The following is a 19,540-nucleotide window of genomic DNA, read 5'->3' on the forward strand; positions in this document are numbered from 1 at the left end:
TTTTTTCGTATTTTTTCTCTGATTCTGACACGAAAAAAAATTAAAATTTTTTTCTTTCTACTGTGTACTGGGTGCCGGCCATTGACAGGCCAGCACAAAAAATTTTTTATTTTTATTTTTTTCGTATTTTTTTATCTGATTCTGACACGAAAAAAAATAATTTTTTTTGTGTACTGTGTACTGGGTGCCGGCCATTGACAGGCCAGCACCCAAAATTTTTTTATTTTTTTCGTATTTTTTTATCTGATTCTGACACGAAAAAAAATAAAATTTTTTTTCGTGTACTGTATACTGGGTGCCGGCCATTGACAGGCCAGCACCCAAAATTTTTTTTTTGTTTTTTTTCTTTTTCGTATATTCGTATTTCAGTATTACACAATTTTTAAAAAAAATACATGGGTTCCGGCCATTGACAGGCCAGAACCCAAAAAAAAAATTTTTTAAGTCTGACACAATAATTAGCCAATCATTGGTGCAAAAAAAGAGTGGGTACTGTTCATTTTAGGTTATTTTGGTGATTGTTTTTAAACCTAAATTATTTTTGTAAATATAATATTTTTTTGGGTTATTTAGATAAAACAGCGGGAAAGGGGAAATAGAAAAGAAGAGGGATGAAGGTAGCACTAAAATGATGAAAAACCTTAACGAAGAAATTGGAGTTGATGAGCTTGGAAAATTCCAACACTGAAGAATATAAGGTAGGAATTCTTGGTTTTGGTTTAGCCAAAGGATTTGTGTTATGAGATTACTGTCAGTTGTAAATAAAAGTTTCAACAATTATTTGTAGTTACTTTTTAGTGGATTGACAAGACAAGGGGAATCTTTGTGGGCCCCGTACATTGATTGAATTGACTTTTTAAAAATAAAAGTTAAGGAAATAAATTTGAAAAATATCTAAAAAAAAAAAGTGTTGGGACAAAATTTTGGCCGTAGTTTACGCTTGTTTTGTCGGTAAAGCAAACCTAAATAGCGCCACTAGAAAATGTTTACACTGTGTTTGGTTCAGAGTATTAGCTAATTCATTACGCCCCGATTACGCGCTTATTACATTACGCCCCTATTTCGGCGTTTGGTTCGCTGTAATAGGTATTACGCGCGTAATACAATCCCGACCTAATCCCCAAATTCCCTGCTTCTCTAATCCCTTCCCAAATCGAGTATTACACATTACGTCCGGCTTCCCTCCCCAAGTCTCTGTTTTACCCTCCCTCCCTACCCGAAATCGTCCTCCACCCTCTCTTTTTTTCTGTCCTCATCATTTCATCTCATTTCTTTATCGATTCTCTCTCTCGATCTCCCATTTCTTTACCCGAAATCTACTGCTTCATTTTTTTCTCTCCGGTCTCGGCGTTTGGTTTTTGTTGAGGTATGAATCTTGAACGATTACCCTATTACACTGCTTTCATTGTGCTGCTGCTGATTTTGGTTGATCAATTGGTTGATCAGTTTGTTTTTATGCTTTCTTGTTATCTAACTTGTGTTCGATTCAAACGATAGTTATTTGTGTTTCTCATTTGAATCCTCTTTATGTATTTTTTTAAGGCTTTTTTGATGAATTAAATCTGTTTCGTCTCCCTTTTTCCTTTCTCCTCGTCCTTGCTATTTTGTCTCTATTTTTTCTATTTTCTTCTGCATTCTCTGTTGTTTCTGTCCTCCTTTCTTTTTCTGCTTTTCTTCTGGCTTTCTATTTTGTTCCATAACAGTGTGTTTCGAATTTGTTCTAAATGAATCCTTACGTGATCGGTGATTCAGTGATATCTCTTTCTCTTTGTTTGTATAAATTCAATTGAAGAATCATCAGAAAAATTAATATATATGTAATAAAATTAGAAATATTAGAACAAAGTGCAATCTTACAAATCGTCCTATACACCGCATTATTTTCCTATTTATTTAGTTTCTTAGTAATGTGATTCAATAATGTTTATATACATAGTTGATGGATTATTGTTATTGTACATATTGAGACATATTGAATGGAAACCACCTCCTGCTTTGAATCATGCAAAGTAAATAAATTAATTGTGTTTGCTGGAGTTTGGAGAGTGGATCTGATAGTATTTGATACTTATTTGGACATAACTATAGGATATGATCTTCAAGAAAATTGAGTATACTTGCATATTCATATTCGATACTCACCTAAAATCTAGATAAAATAATGGTAACTAAGATAGAATGTAAATTCAAATGGATAAGGTATTGGTACAATCTTTATTGGTTTGGAGAACCGTTTAAAGGGAATTAAAGATCTATGTTATTCGAACACCTCATTTTTTCTTTATTGGGTAATACCATGATTGATTTCATAGTGATTATTCATAGCTGTTTGGATTGGTTTAACAGGGAATGTTGTGTTTAAGACCATATTTTCCTTGTTTGAAATTTGTAAATGTCTTCAATAAAAACTATAAAATGCGAAGATTGTTGGTGCCAGTTACATTATCTAGATGCAACTTCAACTGATAGGATAGTATATCTCAATTAGATAGGGCGTATGACTGGGGTTATTATCACCAAGCAAAAGTAAACAAAAGAAAAATAGAGGAAATGTTGAAAAATGAACTGTGCAATTACTGCATGCTTAACCTCCATAAAATTGGGAAGATTAGGACTTAATATTCTTAAATTTGGAGCATCTGTATGTCTTAAAGTGTCGTGGATCTTTATCTTCAAATTATTTGTCACTGCATAATGTGGGAGAAACCTGAGGTGTGATCTTTAAGTTGTCATTTTTTGATGCATGCGATGTGATGAGTTCTCAATTGTCATCACTAGGAATAAATCATTCTTTATGAGTTCTCTTTTCACTTCATTTACATGCCATTGTTTCTTTTTCAGTTGATATCATATCTGTAATTGAATTCAATAGAAATGGCGATCACCTTGCTATCGGTGATCGTGGGGGTCGGGTGGTTTTGTTTGAAAGGACTGACACTCAAGACGTACGTTCTCTGACCATTTTTCTTTTTAATATTTGTGAACCTGCTTGTTTCACTTACTGTGATTCTCCGGTGTTCTGTTCTCACACTTTGTCATACCGTTTTATAATATGTAGCATGTTGGACATCGAAGAGATCTAGAGAAGATGGATTATCCAATCAATAAGCATCCTGAGTTTCGCTATAAAACAGAGTTTCAAAGCCACGAACCTGAGGTATTTATGCTTGGTTTGTGGTAGACATAAACATAATGATTATTGGGAGTACATGCTAAAAACTTTCTGGACTTGAATATTGAAAACGTGTACTCCCTTGGTTTAATACAGTTTGACTATCTGAAGAGCTTGGAAATTGAGGAGAAAATTAACAAAATTAGGTGGTGCCAGTCATCTAATGGTGCTCTTTTTCTTTTGTCGACAAATGACAGAACAATAAAGTTATGGAAGGTAGGTAAAGGCATATTTTCTATTCTGGATTTTACAGTTATGAAGTTATACACAAATTATTATTGTGATAACTCCACTATTTTTTCCCAAGGAATATCAATATCCCAAAAGCAGCAACATAGCAAATCTACAAATTTAACCTTGTCATCCTGTTGGGTACTTCTAATGTCATTTCAAACTTGTAAAGGTACAAGAGAAGAAAGTCAAAAAAGTATGTAACATGAACGTGTACTCAACCAAAGCCATGGGAAATGGTCCTATTGTTGGTTCAAGTATATCAACAAGCTCCAAACAATACATTGCAAATGGAGGATGCACAAGCAATGACTTCTCATTCCCAACTGGGGGTTTCTCATCTTTGCATTTGCCTGTGGTAGTTGTTGTGAATCCAGAATGCTTATTTGTTAAGATACTTTGGAATCAGTTACTTTTTTTGTCATTTTTCCATGGTTTAGGCAGTGTTTGATATGCCAATACTTTTATTATATGGTTTACTGATCTAACATGTAATGCTATTACAATTGTAGTCTTAACATTTTAGCCGTCGGAAATTACTTTGAATTTTTGTTATAAGAATATTGATTATTAAGAATTTTATTAAATTATATATTTTAATTAAAATATTTTAATAATAATTATGTTAAATTATATTTTATAGTATCATATATTATGATTTTAGTAAATTTATATAAGAATATTGATTACTAAGAATTTATTAAATTATATATTTTAATTAAAATGTTTTTAATAATAATTATGTTAAATTATATTTTACAGTATCATATATTATGATTTTAGTAAATTTATATAAGAATATTGATTATTAAGAATTTTATTAAATTATATATTTTAATTAACATTTTTTTAATAATAATTATGTTAAAATATGATTAAATTATTTATTATTGATATTAATAATCTTATTAAAATTTAAATAACAATAACAATAATAATTTACCAAAACAAATTTCTGGTAATTATTAAGAATTTTATTAAATTATATATTTTAATTAAAATATATTTAATAATAATTATGTTTAAATATGATTAAAATATTTATTATTGATAATAATAATCTTATTAAAATTTAAATAACAATAACAATAATCATTTACCAAAACAAATTTATGCTAAGGGTATTCTAGTCATTTTAGTTTTTTCCACTATGCTATTACAGCTCTATTCCATTCAACCAAACACAATATTACTATTACGCCTCTATTCCATTACAGTCAACCAAACAGTTGATTTGCTATTACACCTCTAATCCAATACACCTCTAATCCAATACATCTCTAATCCAATACATCTCTAATCCAATACAGCGAACCAAACGCACCCCTAGTCTTTGCTCTCACATTTTCACGGCATTTAAAAATATGTATTTTCTATTGACAAAAATAATCTATCTTCTTAATTTTCATTTGCTATGGAATGAAAATTAGTTTTCCTTAATTCATTTTTATTCATTTAAAGTTATTTTTATTGTTTTGTAAGGGTATAATGATAAATTTAATCCTTAACGTTTATATCTTTTATTCATTTGGCCATTAATCTTATAAAAGGAATTGAATTATTGTTTTTTAACAGAAATATTAACTAAAATATTATTTTTTTAACATGCTAGCCCGCATGACAATTCATGTGTGCTGTATACTAATTTTTATAATTACTTATAAACTTTTATTTTTATTTTTAAATTTTTTTATAATTTTTAAATTATTCATTAGTATGATATATAAAAAAAATAGTGTCATGTCACGCGTACACTGCCACACAAGTTATCATGCCAATACATTAAAAAAATTGCTTCTTTGACAGTGGTATAAAATTTCATTCATTATTATGAATACTAATAAAATTATCAAATGTTTTTATAACCACTCCATTTTCAACGGTATAAGATTTTCATTGTCAAAAACATTTTTTTTAACTTTTTCACAACATCATTAAATATTATATATTAAATTTTGGTTTTCTAAAAAAAATCAAAATCAAAATCAAAATTACAATATAAATATAATTTATATTATCTTATCCTTTATTAAAATGATGTTACATTACTTTGATATTGTAATTCAAATATGAATTACTACTCTTTTTAAGATACTACTTAAAAGCAAGGATTTAGTTGAATCCAAATTGGTTTACTATTTAATAATATTAATAACATAATTATTAAAAGTAAAACTTTAAATGAAAATTGGGTCAAATTATTAGTTTGTAAATCACAATAAGCCCAAGGCTAAAACCAAAAAAACAAAACAAAATATGAAAATTTAAATCTACTCTTTAATTATTAAAGTTGTTTTTTTTGAATCTTTGATCCATTCCCTAAGCAAGTTTTTTGAAAGATTCAATCAATTGTTTGGAATCGAAAGTTGTGTGTAGTACAAATTTCGGGTAATCAAGTAGAGAGGCAGCTTTATTCTTGTAATCTAGTTTGACGGTGAAAAGAAAGCAGCGGCCTCCTCCAGAAATGGACGGTACGGGCGGCGCTGAAGCGGCGGTGAAGGCTGAGACCGGAATTCAACCCAACCCAAACGAAGGGCTACCAAATCTCTGAAAACGCCAGCTCAGAAGGATAAACATAACGAGAGCTGTAAACGATATCGACTGAAAATTAAAGTACAGTGATCGTCAACTTTTCCCCTTCGTTTATTTTTGTCTTTAATTAATTAATTAATTTTTGCTTTGGTGTTTTTATAACTAAAGATGAGGCATGAGGAGAAGGAACAAGAGATCCCAAAGTTGAAGGATGAACACCAGATGACGAAAATGGAGCTAGAGGAATACAAGTCTAAAATTGGGGTTATGGGAAATGAGATCCAACAACTTAAGAGAAAGCTTGAGGCACAGGTTCTGCACTCCCATTCCTCTCTACTTTTCGTTTCATTTCAATAATAATTTGCTTAAACTATCATAAATTTGTTTGATTCACATGGGAAGCCTTGAAATCTCCTAGAATACCCATTTATATGACTGTTTTTTAATCTTATTTTGTGAAATCATAATTGCTTTTTTATAGACAGCGAACGAAGAACAAATGAGGGGAATCCCACTGGATGGGAAGTTGATGTACGGAAATTTGTATTATATAAATCTTTATTTTTTTTAAAAAAAATACTTGTTTAGAAAATTGTTTCTTGTAAATTTTTATAATTTATGTTTATTGCCATTTTTACTTAGTAGTTACTACTCAACATTTGGTTAAGTTTATGTATCTTTTATTCATAGATTTATCACTATTTGTTTCTTTTTTTATGATAAGGCCATAACTTAGTAGTAGAAAGGAAATTAAGGGAACTTTTTGATCCCTTGTTTAAGTGTCATTGGATGTAGTTTTCTCTATATTTATTCTAATTTATTTTGTGGATTTGTTCATACATATATATTAGTTATTAGTTATCAGTCAGATAGTTCATTGTTTAAGTGTCATTGGAGGTAGTATTCTCTTATGTTAGATAAAGTTTATAATTCATTTCTCTTCACTTGCAGGGGCAAATGCTTACTTCTTTGGAAAAGGTATGCCGATTATGCTGTATATTGAATATTTGAGTTTCTGATATTCTATTGAGTGTTGAATTGAATTCTACATTGCAGCTGGTAGAATGGTTTGCGTTGCAGACCAATGTGCAAGGCGGTCAAGTTTTAGCAACTTCGGGAGCTGTTTTACAAAGTGTTAATGAATTAGTGAGTTCGGGAGAGACAGGGGCGACATACTTTCAACCTTCCATGGCTGGTTTTCTTCAGCAAACATGCTTTGGTAATATATAAGTCACGAGCCACAACTTGAATAAATTGCTTGGTGTTGTATTGATAGACTCCTTTAACATGTTTGCAGACCAGGACTACAACATTACAGCCCCTGCTGCTGCTGCTGGTTTTGCAAACCATAACTTGCGCTTTGGGTTTGATGCCCCTAATAGTCAGGGTAATAAAGCAGGTACTTATCATCATATATTTTTGGTTTGTGTCTTTTTTCCCCCCAATTTGTCCGAAGGATTTTCATGTCTTTTCGGTATTAAAATTTTTGGCTTTATGCTGGTTAATTTAACTCTTAAATTTCAAGGTCTTTCTCACGGCTTCCTGAATTAACTTTCTTGTTAATTTAGGAGACTGGACTGATTCTGCTACTGCAAATTATAACTTGCCTGAGTATGGTGCTACGAACAATCATGATAACATTTTCAACAATGTCGTCGGTGCTGGTAATACATCGAGTATTTTTTCTTTTTCTTTTTTTTTGCATTCATCATATTAGTTTATCTGGTTTATTGTATTTTTTTTATTTCTCCTCTCCAATTGCCCCATGTTTTTATCACACCTAATAGTCCAGTGGTAAATAACTTGTGGGGGTTTAAGTTCTACCTGCATGATCTCCACTAGTCTAGTGGCAAATAAGTTGTGTAGGTTTAAGTTCTGTTGCCATGATGTCCATGATTCGAATATGTATATAGTGCCATTCTCTCCTGTCTTCTCCCAACTTAAAATGTAATGAAAGCTTAACAGTACCGGAAAAAAAATGCTTCTTTGTTAGTAAAATTTACCCTTATGTTTACTTATTTTTTTTTTATTTTTTGGGTTAAAAATGTAGGACTTCTTCCTACTGGTTCCTCCTTGGATGCAAATCCTGAAGCGTCCTTCATGTTTGATGCTGCAAATAATCATGAGAATTATGGTGATCTTTTACCCCATGGCCACGCTACAGGTAATAAATCAAGTTTTTGCATTTATTAAATTGGTTCATCCTGTTTATATCTTAATTCTCCCCTCTGATTGGCAAAGGATCATGTTCTGCTCATGCCCGAAAACAGTTTCTAGCACATGTTGAAAAAGCAAAGACTACCGGATGGTTGGATTCATCATTTCATTATGGCAATTCCATAAACGGTAAAGAGAATGGGGCCTGCCAATAATAACGAGTAAGTTTTCTCATCCTTTGCTGTACCCCATTTTATATAACATTAGATATACTAAAATGGTTATGATGTTGGGATTTGAATCCCAGATGCCACGTCTTGAAGGTGTTTGCTTGAGCCATAGGTTGAATGCAAATTTTGATTCTAATTTATTAATCCCGATCATTCCACTCTTATCAGAGCTGACATACTCAATTGTTTTTACTCTTGAAATTAATCACTCGTAGGTTTACAGGGAAGTTGAGTTCCTTCTAGCTGTGCCCTGGTATTGCAGAGAATAAAGTTAAGAATTGACTTAAATTTAAACATTTGCCTGACACACGCTGCATTATTGTTGAAGTCAGCATGTTTTGTTTTGTTTTGTTTTTGCCATTACAGCTGCTGTAGTTATGTAAAGAGAAAGGGCCTGCCAATAATAATGGGCATGTAGGCACTAAATCTGCAGTTCAAATTCGAAGCCATGCTCAAAAGTTTTTCTCTACGGCTCATTGCTTTGAGTTCATTGCAATGAGTTCATTACAAGATTTCCTTGATTAAGTAAATGTATTATATCTTTTATTACCAAGATTTACTTGATTAAGAAAATGCATTGTATTATTTATTACCTTGCAATGTGTATATTCATAGGCAGATTTAACTAGTCAGTCTGTTTATCATATGTATTATTTATTTTAGTTTTGATTCTAAATTCTTATTTTTACTTTAATATTTACGACAACTTGAGTTTTAACTTTTGGATTTTAATTGTGTTATTAATTTATTATTTTAAATTCTAAAACTAAATTCATTAATTTTTATATTTAGTTTTAAAGTTAAAATTTTCATACAAAATTTAATTTAAATAATATTTTTTATTTATCCTTAAAATTATATTTAAAGTTCAAATTTAAAAAATAAAACATAATATAATATTTATCATAAAAATAAATATTATTTGACTAAATTTTTGAAAATGTTATGTTTTTAGTGGCGTTTATGATAAAAGCGCCGCTAAAGGTCATGGTCTTTAGCGGCGTTTTTTCACGGTGTTGTCTATAGCGGCACTTCACAACCGACACTAATTAGTGGCGCTTAAAAACGTTATTAAAGGCCTAAAAAACGCCGTTAAAAGTCTATTTTGCAGTAGTGAATATCCAAAAAAGAACTACTGATAGCCAACAAAAATTAATTACAGGTCCGTTTGTTTACATATAAAAGGTTTTACGAAAAATATTTTCTGCATTTTCCTGTGTTTGTTTCATAGAAAACAGCTTGGTTAACGGAAAATGACTTACAGGTCAACGAAAAATAAGCTTTTTTCCTTGTAAAATGGCTTACTCTTTTGAAAAGCGTAAGTCATTTTCCGGAAAAGTACTCCTCAATAGATAATTTTACTTTTATATAAAAATTAACTTAAATCAAGTTTAATATTATTATATTGATAATAAATTTTATTTTTATTTTTAAAAATATTTAAAATATTAATATAAAATATTATATATTTTAATATTATTAAACATACGTATTTAATTATTTATATTTAGTCATAATAAATTATTAATATAATTAATATAATTTATTATTTTAATAAATTATTTAATATTTAAATTTTATTTTAATAGTAAATTTTAAAAATAATAATTTTAAATAATATTATTCACTTATTATTGAAAATATCAATATTAATATTTTAATACTAAATATTTATTACAATTATAAATATATTAATATTAATTGTTTTGTAGTATAAATGTTAAAATATGTCATAAGTCTATATACTCTTCCAAAATTTGCAATTTAGTTTCTGTACTTTTATTTTCAAGAATTTAGTCCCTTTACTTTCCAGATTTAAAAATCAAGTCCAGCTGCTGTAGTTATATAAAGAGAATGGGGCCTGCCAATAATAATGGGCATGTAGGCACTAAATCTGCAGTTCAAATTCGAAGCCATGCTTAAAAGTTTTTCTCTAAGGCTCATTGCTTTGAGTTCATTACAAGATTTCCTTGATTAAGTAAATGTATTATATCTTTTATTACCAAGATTTACTTGATTAAGAAAATGCATTGTATTTTTTATTACCTTGCAATGTGTATAGTCATAGGCAGATTCAACTAGTCAATCTGTTTCTCATATGTATTATTTATTTTAGTTTTGATTCTAAATTTTTATTTTATCTTTAATATTTACGACAACTTGAGTTTTAACTTTTGGATTTTAATTGTGTTATTAATTTATTATTTTAAATTCTAAAATTAAATTCATTAATTTTTATATTTAGTTTTAAAGTTAAAATTTTTATAGAAAATTTAATTTAAATAATATTTTTTTATTTATCCTTAAAAGTATATTTAAAGTTCAAATATAAAAAATAAAACATAATATAATATTTATCATAAAAATAAATATTATTTGACTAAAATAATTTTTTTAAATGTTATATTTTTAGCAGTTTTTGTGAGAAGCGCCACTAAAGGTTTGTTCTATAGCGACGTTTGTGACAAAAGCGCCGCTAAAAGTCATGGTCTTTAGCGGCGTTTGTGATAAAAGCGTCGCTAAAGGTCATCTTTTGCGGCGTTTATGATAAAAGCACCGCTAAAAGTCATGGTCTTTAGCGGCGTTTGTGATAAAAGCGCCACTAAAGGTCATGGTCTTTAGCGACCTTTTTTCACATAAACGCCGCTAAATTTAGCGGCGTTGTCTATAGTGGCACTTTTTGCGGCGCTTGTGTAGCAGTGCTTAAAAACGTCGCTAAAGGCCTAAAAAACTGCCGCTAAAAGTCTATTTTGCCGTAGTGGATATCCAAAAAAGAACTACTGATAGCCAACAAAAATTCATAGAAATTAAAGAGTTTGGGTGAATACACAAAGACAATAATTCAACAGATGAACATTTGGTTTTAAAGCTCATTATTGAGTTTGGGAGAGAAGTGCACCTGTGTTTTGGCATGCACTGATAGCTTCGAATCAACACTAAACCTTGTGGTTATGTTGGGACAACCTTCTACTTTTAAATCCTCCAAAGATGGAACAACCTTATACTTTTAAGCGCAGCTAAAGGCTTGTTATATAGCGGCGTTTGTGACAAAAGCGCCGCTAAAAGTCATGTTCTTTAGTGTGTTTGTGACCAATGCGTCGCTAAATGTCATGGTTTTTAGTGGCGTTTGTGATAAAAGCGTCGAAAGGTCATGGTCTTTAACGGTGTTTATGATAAAAGCGCTGCTAAATGTCATGGTCTTTAGCGGCGTTTGTGATAAAAGCGCCGCTAAATGTCATGGTCTTTAGCTATGTTTTTTTCACATGACGTTGTCTATAGCGGCGCTTTACAAGCGCTGCTAATTCATGGCGCTTAAAAACGTCGCTAAAGGCCTAAAAAAATGTCGCTAAAAGTCTATTTTGCTGTAGTGGGTATCCAAAAAAGCACTACTAATAGCCAACAAAAATTAATTACAGGTCCATTTGTTTACATGTAAAAGGTTTTACGAAAAATGTTTTTTTGCATTTTCCTGTGTTTGTTTCACAGAAAACAGCTTGGTTAACAGAAAATGACTTACAGGTCAACGGAAAATAAGCTTTTTTCCTTGTAAAATGACTTACCCTTTTGAAAAGCGTAAGTCATTTTCCGGAAAAGATCTCCTCAATAGATAATTTTACTTTTATATAAAAATTAACTTAAATCAAGTTTAATATTATTATATTGATAATAAATTTTATTTTTATTTTTAAAAATATTTAAAATATTAATATAAAATATTATATTTTTTAATATTATTAAACATACATATTTAATTATTTATATTTAGTCATATAATAAATTACTAATATAATTAATATAATTTATTATTTTTAATAAGTATTTATATTTTATTTTAATAGTAAATTTTAAAAATAATAATTTTAAATAATATTATTCACATATTATTGAAAAATATCAATATTAATATTTTAATACTAAATATTTGTTACAATTATAAATATATTAATAATAAATGTTTTGTAGTATAAATGTTAAAATATGTCATAAGTCTATATACTCTTCAAAAATTTGCAATTTAGTTTCTATACTTTTATTTTCAAGAATTTAGTCCCTTTACTTTCCAGATTTGAAAATCAAGTCCAACTGCTGATATTGTTCATTTTTTTTGGTCAATTTTGTTAAAGTCACATTTTAAATAAAAAAAATACTCAGTTGGTAGTCATGTAACTAAAAAATAATCATTGCAATGAACCTAAATTTAACAAAATATTTTTAATATATGTAAAAACAATGTAAAATATAAAATTATAGATATAAAATAAACTCAATTAAACAATAAAAAATAAAAAAAAATCTCAAATGTATGTTTGTTTAATTGAAAATGACTTTTATGAAATATTTTTAAAGAACCTGCCAAACAAAAGAAAATATTTTACACAGATTCATCCAAATATCAGAAAATATTAACTTTTCTAGAAAAGTAAGTCATTTTCTAGAAATCATTTTCCAGAAGCCATTTTCAGTGAAACAAACGGATAGTTTCATTTAGTAATTAAAGCATAAAAAATAATTTGCCTCAGACAACCAAAACAAAAATATTTCATTAATTCATAGAAATTAAAGAGTTTGGGTGAATACACAAAGAAAATAATTCAACAGATGAACATTTGTTTTAAAGCTCATTATTGAGTTTGGGAGAGAAGTGCACCTGTGTTTTGGCATGCACTGATTGCTTCGAATCAACACTAAACCTTGTGGTTATGTTGGGACAACCTTCTACTTTTAAATCCTCCAATGATGGGAAAACAAAATGATAACTTACAGGGCTGTGTTGAAATTGGCCAACCATGCTGCTGTTACAGTGCATGCAGCTTGATGACATGCTGCAGCATGTATACTTGCTGTAACAGCAAGGTTTTCTTTTTAGTTTCTTTGTTGATTAAACTACTTGGAAATGAACAAGCTGATGACAGCTTGATATGTTTAGGTGTTGAATGACTAGTTTAGGTGGTTTGTTTGTGTACAAGCAATGTTTTTAAAGTTACTAGGCTACTTAGTGGTAGTAGGTAGTAATAACTGATGTAGTTGGCTATAAATGTATTGTTTTTCTTATTGAAAAATTAAGCATATCAGTTGTGAAACTTAGATTGCTTCCTTGCTGCACGTTTGTGAGCAAGTAAATTGTTTTTGTTTCTTCCTCCTTTGTTCTCTGTCTTGTTCTTTTTCTAAGAGCTGCTGCCATTGTTCTTTCTTTTTCTTTTTTTTTGCCTGTTAACCGAGGGCTTATGCTCTTGATGCTTTGTGTTTCTGCTTGCTGTTTGAAGAGCTTATGCTCTTAGAGTTTCATTGTTTGGTTGTTGCTGCCAAATGTTCCAACAAATGGTATCAGAGCCTAAGTCTTAAGGGACCATTGATTTTGCTTCCCCTGCTCAACATCGGCTCAAACTTATGAGACCCCCAAACAAGCTTGAATAAGCTGAAGGAGGAGTTTCAGTTTCAAGGAAAGGTGTGAGCTTTCCAAATGTGCAAGCTTAGCAAGATGTCAAAGCTGCAAGCTTAGGAAAGTGCGAGCCTGTTGAAGACACCTGTTGAAGACAATATGCAAAGATGTGAGTCTGTCAAAGGTGTGAGCTCAGCAACATGTGGAAGCTCAATGCGTGTTGTATAGTTGCAAGCCTGTTGAAGACAGTAAGCAAAGTGTGAGCCTGTCGAATTGCAAGCCAAAATGGCAGAATGAAGGCAAGCAAACTATACTCACGAATTGTTTGTGCAAGAAGAAGCAAGATTGTAGTGAACAAAGAAACAAGGTAAGATGTGCAGTCAACCAAGGCTGTGAAGGAGGAGAAGACTCCATTTGGTGAACAAATCTTTGGCACAAAAGACTGGGATAGTCAAGTGTGTAAGTCAGATTTGTTTGTGAATGAAGCCAATGTTGAAAATGAATTGGCCAGCTTGAAACAAAACATCTAAGGGCTGTCAAGTTCAAAAAACTTGATGAATGATTGGTATTTGCAGCATGGAGTCCAAGGAGGAGTGTTGAAATTGGCCAACCATGCTGCTGTTACAGTGCATGCAGCTTGATGACATGCTGCAGCATGTATACTTGCTGTAACAGCAAGGTTTTCTTTTTAGTTTCTTTGTTGATTAAACTACTTGGAAATGAACAAGCTGATGACAACTTGATATGTTTAGGTGTTGAATGACTAGTTTAGGTGGTTTGTTTGTGTACAAGCAATGTTTTTAAAGTTACTAGGCTACTTAGTGGTAGTAGGTAGTAATAACTGATGTAGTTGGCTATAAATGTATTGTTTTTCTTATTGAAAAATTAAGCATATCAGTTGTGAAACTTAGATTGCTTCCTTGCTGCACGTTTGTGAGCAAGTAAATTGTTTTTGTTTCTTCCTCCTTTGTTCTCTGTTTTGTTCTTTTTCTAAGAGCTGCTGCCATTGTTCTTTCTTTTTCTTTTTTCTGCCTGTTAACCGAGGGCTTATGCTCTTGATGCTTTGTGTTTCTGCTTGCTGTTTGAAGAGCTTATGCTCTTAGTGTTTCGTTGTTTGGTTGTTGCTGCCAAATGTTCCAACAGGCTGAAGCTCATGAGGTTTGGTAGCTCATTGAGCTTTAAGTCGGTTAATTGAGGTAGGTGTATCACTTTCTCTTCATCCTTACTTACATTTGCTTCATCTCCTTCAAATACCTTTTCTAATTTGGAGACCTTTTCAAGGCTTATTGTCTTCAATTTTAGAATGCCACCAGGGGCGAAAGTAAACGGAAAGAGATATTTCAAATTTTAAAAATCCCTGATACTAACTTCAGCCAGACTAGGGAAGCAAATAGGTTGGAGATGATGTTGTGATGACGTTTGATCATTCTCAATAATTTGCTCCAATTCCTCGCAATCAGATATTCATAACACACTCAATCGTGGCAAATTTCGAGCAATGGTAGGTGAGAAGATGTATCTTAAGCTTATACAGTCTCCAACATTCAATTCAGTGAGATTTTGAAAGTTTACAGCTTGGATGGAACCATTCCATATCACTCGCAATTCAGTTAGTTCCATCAAACTTAGGAACTTCAGGCTTGAAAGGTTATAGCTAGAATCAAAGAACTCTTTAAAATTGGAAACTTTTAAATATTCCATACTTACAGATGATCCTCCTCTCCCTATCATTAGTCATCAATTTCAAAATGTTCAAAGCAATGAACAACTTATCTCTCATTTTGTTAATTAATTTTCTTACATAACTTTTATTAATTTAACAAAATTTTGCTTTAAATGAAGGTTTATTTAAAAAAAAATTATCAAATTATTTAAGTTTGAACACTTGTGTACGAAGCTAAATTCTTTTATCTAATTTTTTTTTCCTTCAAGAATAAGCCCAAAATTTCTTTCCAATCTTTTATAGCCAATTATATCAAATTTTTTAAAAAAATCACAGTTCAAACAAATACATATAATTAAGATAAATTTAAAAAATAACATAAATAATATTACATAGGTATTAAAAAAAACTAAAGTTTGTGTTAACAATGTTTTCTTTATAAATAATATATTTCTCGTATATTACAATTAATTATGTTGCTAAAGGGTAATACAATTTAGTTTGCTATTTAAAAGTTTATTTTGATGAATCTTTAGACCAAAATTATAAAATGATATACAAGCATTTGTATAGCCAGACAATAAATTATCAAGAGGGAAAATCAATAAAAGATTAATAAACAATGTATAAAGCTTACTTGTAATTTAGCTGAAATGATAAAAGATGTCAATCCGGGACAATTCTCCACTTTTAACTTCTGCAATGATGAAAGGGTGAGCACAATCTCGTTTCCATCCCTTCCTTTGAATTGAGGTAAATCTTCCAACACAACCTCATTCAGTAGAGGAAGACCTTGAGCCATTGATATTGGAAAAGTGTCTTCCAATTGAAGGCAATCGTAAATTTCAAGTTTTGTCAAACTTTTCAAAATGCGACCATGGGACAATGAGGAAAGAGATGTCAACATGTTGCATTCACGTACAAATACTTCCATTAGACTATAGAGACATATGTTGGACTCTTTTTTTGCTTTGATTATTTCTTCCAATCCAAAGCACCTCTCTAGAGTTTGCAATCCCCCAATACCTCAAATTATTGCAGTTTTCAACTTTTACTTCCCTTAAACTTTGGAGGCTTATGTTTGACACTTCCGAACCTTGGATTATTTCTTCTAATTGGGAGCAATCACTTATCTGCAGAGTTTGCAACCTCCTAAGGCTATTAGCAATAGACATTGGGAAGAGATACATCAAATTATTGCCGTTTCTGACTTCTACTTCCCTTAAACTTTGGAGGCTTATGTTTGACACTTTTGAGCCTTGGATTGTTCTTTCAATTGGGAGCAGTCTCATATCTTCAAAGCTTGCAATCTCCCAAGGCTATTAGAAATAGCCATTGGGAAGGGATACCTCAAATTATTGTAGTTTCTAACTTCTACTTCCCTTACACTTTGGAGGTTTATGTCTGACACTTCCAATTGGGAGCAGTACTCCCATATCTTCAGAGTTTGTAATCTCCCAAGGCTATTAGCAATAGACACTGTAGCAAATCATAAGTAATTATCATTTCAAGTAATTGTCCATAGATATCTTATTTAAAGAGGTAATTCAATATTCTTTAAAATTTTACCCTCACACTAATAATATACATATAACAACGGAAAATATAATAAACATTCCCCTCTTACCTCTTCAAAATGAAGTAATAATTCCAAGTATTTGATTGCAAAGAGAAAAAAATTCCAAACACTTTTTCAGCTTTGATTTGCTTCAAGAAAAAAACATAGTAAGAGATTATTAGATCAAGAAATATATATGTATCTAAACACAATTCATGGAATGAAGCATATATAAATAGCTTTACCTCACTTGTGAAATTCAAAATCAAACTAGACTTGGTGCTGAGAAGATGCTTCACTGGTTGAAAACAATCAAAAGGATTTGAAGCTCAAAAATATAAACTAGGATTTCTTGGTTTTGGTTTTGAAGTTTAGTAGCCAAAGGATTACTGCAATTTGTAAATAAAAGCTTCAACAAACAATCAGTGCATTAATTTCTTTTACAATTAATACCCACGAATTGGAATGGAAATAAAATAAAATAAGTTATAATTCTATGTATTTTTCGTAAAATTTAAAAGTAGAAAGGGATATGAAATATTTGAAAATAAAATGAAAGTCTTGAGAAGAAACTTTTACTGTTTACATAATGTCGAAAAGCAGACTAGAAAATGATAACACTTTGCTCTCACACTTTCCTTGAGATTTCAATAATTGAGTGAATGCATTTGATTCATTTCAAGCGATGTTTCAATTTTTTTTTTAAAGATTTTCACTGCAGTTAAAAATATGTATTTTCTATTGATAAAAGGAATTTGATCATCAACTATTAAAAAGAGTTCAATTGTTATTCTTTTAATGAAAAATACTAAATAAAATATTAAATTTTCAAACATGGCAGCCCGCATAACAATTTATGTGTGCCTTATGCTAATTTTTTATCAATATTTATTTTATTTTTTAAAATTCTTATAATTTTTAAATTATTTGTTGATGCGACATATAAGAAAAAAAGTATCATATTAGCATGAAATACATGTTTATTTTCAATCTTTGATTGCTAAAACAAGAGTATCGCTTATTATAATATTACTATCCAAAGACCTGATATTAATGTTGTGTTTGGTATCTTGAGACGAGATTAGCCACTATTTTAAATTTATTATTTACTTATGAATATTGATGTGAGCTTGTTTTTATATATTTTGTTCTGTATTCAACTAGTTCATCTTCTGTCGCCACGATATCTGCTAATATAAATTTTATACCCTTGCTTAATGGGACTAATTTCAAGGAATGGAAAAGGAACTTACTTATAGTGCTTGGTTGTATGGACATAAACCTTGCACTAAGGGAAGAACAACTTGCAGCTCTCACTGCAGTAAGCACCACTGATGCTTAAAGGGATTTTGAGAGGTGGGATTGTTCAAACCGCATGAGTCTAATGATCATGAAGCACAACATTTCAGAAGCCTTTAGGGGCACAAAATCTGAAGAGATTACTCAGGCCAAGTGTTTCCTTGACGAAATTGAGAAACGTTTTGCCAAAAATGATAAGGTTAAGATGACATCACTTCTGACTTCTTTGATGCCTATGAAGTATAAGGGTCAAGGAAACATGGAGCACATTATGGAGATGTTCCATGTTGCTTCAAGACTTAAGACACTTAAAATCGAGCTTTCTAAGGAATTGTTTGTTCTTATAGTTTTGGTATCGCTTCTTGCACAGTTTAACCAATTTAATATTAGTTACAATTGTCAAAAGGAGAAATGGACTCTAAATGAGCTCATTTCTCATTCTGTGCAAGAGGAAGAAAGGTTGAAGCATGATAAGTCTGAAAGCACTCATTTGGCCAAAGCCTCTAAAGACAAGGGCAAGAAAAGAAAATATTAGAATCAAGCTGCTAAGGGTCCAGCTCAAAAGAAATAACAAGAGGTTAAAGAGAGTTGTTTCTTTTGTAACAAGTATGGACACATGAAGAAAAAATGTGCCAAATATCATGTTTGGCGTGCAAAGAAAGGTATAATTCTTTCTTTGGTCTATTCTGAGGTCAATTTAGCTTAGTACCTAGAAACAATTGGTGGATAGATTATTGTGCTACTACTCACATAAGTGTTTCTATGCAGGGTTGTCTAAGCTACCGTAAGTCAAGTGATGGTGAAAGACACATCTTTGTGTGTGATGAAAAATCGGTAGAAGTGAAAGCAATTGGGCATTTTAGGTTGTTTTTAGGAACTGGTTTTTATTTGGATTTAAAAGACACTTTTGTTGTATTGGCTTTTACACGGAATTTAGTTTATGTTTCTTTGTTGGAAAAATTTGGATATTGTTGTTCATTTAGAAACAATCAGTTTAGTTTGCCTTTAAATTTGAATGTTGTTGGAACTAGTTCTTTAAATACTTATGACAATCTTTATTTGCTAGAAACACTTGCATCTTATAATGAAACCTTGAATGTGGAATCACTTCATATTAAACGCAAATTAAATAAGAAAAATTTGGCATCATTATGGCATAAGCGCTTAAGTCATATCTCAAATGGTATAGTTAAGCATCTTATGTTTGATGGTATTTTAGAGTCCCTTTGACTTCACAGGCTTCGATTTCTGTGTCAATTGCATCAATGGAAAACAAGCCAAAGCCAAGAGATTGGGTGCCAATAAATCTTTAGATGTC

The 19,540-nt window shown here is 30.7% G+C and overlaps 2 protein-coding genes across 9 annotated transcripts; both read left to right on the top strand.

Moving 5' to 3' along the window:
• Positions 1 to 2,823: 2,823 nt before the first annotated feature.
• LOC107902981 (serine/threonine protein phosphatase 2A 55 kDa regulatory subunit B alpha isoform-like) lies at positions 2,824 to 3,921 on the top strand. Its single transcript, XM_016829065.2, has 4 exons — positions 2,824 to 2,945; positions 3,059 to 3,157; positions 3,269 to 3,388; positions 3,576 to 3,921. Exons 2-4 carry the CDS (start codon positions 3,089 to 3,091, stop codon positions 3,852 to 3,854), a joined length of 468 nt encoding a protein of 155 aa, XP_016684554.2. The 5' UTR covers positions 2,824 to 2,945; positions 3,059 to 3,088; the 3' UTR covers positions 3,855 to 3,921.
• A 1,510-nt stretch (positions 3,922 to 5,431) lies between these two features.
• On the top strand, positions 5,432 to 8,954 carry LOC107904025 (uncharacterized). Of its 8 annotated transcripts, none has more exons than XR_001686068.2 (10): positions 5,599 to 6,016; positions 6,104 to 6,247; positions 6,887 to 6,913; positions 6,992 to 7,154; positions 7,233 to 7,334; positions 7,504 to 7,599; positions 7,986 to 8,099; positions 8,177 to 8,313; positions 8,538 to 8,592; positions 8,689 to 8,954. XR_001686068.2 is itself a non-coding variant. In XM_016830290.2 (9 exons), exons 2-8 carry the CDS (start codon positions 6,104 to 6,106, stop codon positions 8,305 to 8,307), a joined length of 777 nt encoding a protein of 258 aa, XP_016685779.1. In that variant the 5' UTR covers positions 5,599 to 6,016; the 3' UTR covers positions 8,308 to 8,313; positions 8,538 to 8,954. The 8 variants fall into 8 exon arrangements, 2 of the variants coding, with proteins under 2 accessions (XP_016685781.1, XP_016685779.1); XR_005912998.1 differs by having other exon boundaries at positions 8,206 to 8,313; XR_005912997.1 differs by lacking the exon at positions 6,887 to 6,913 and having other exon boundaries at positions 5,432 to 6,016.
• The last annotated feature ends 10,586 nt before the right edge of the window (positions 8,955 to 19,540 follow it).

Source organism: Gossypium hirsutum, chromosome D05 (assembly GCF_007990345.1).
Source record: "Gossypium hirsutum isolate 1008001.06 chromosome D05, Gossypium_hirsutum_v2.1, whole genome shotgun sequence".
In the NCBI taxonomy this organism is placed as follows: domain Eukaryota; kingdom Viridiplantae; phylum Streptophyta; class Magnoliopsida; order Malvales; family Malvaceae; genus Gossypium; species Gossypium hirsutum.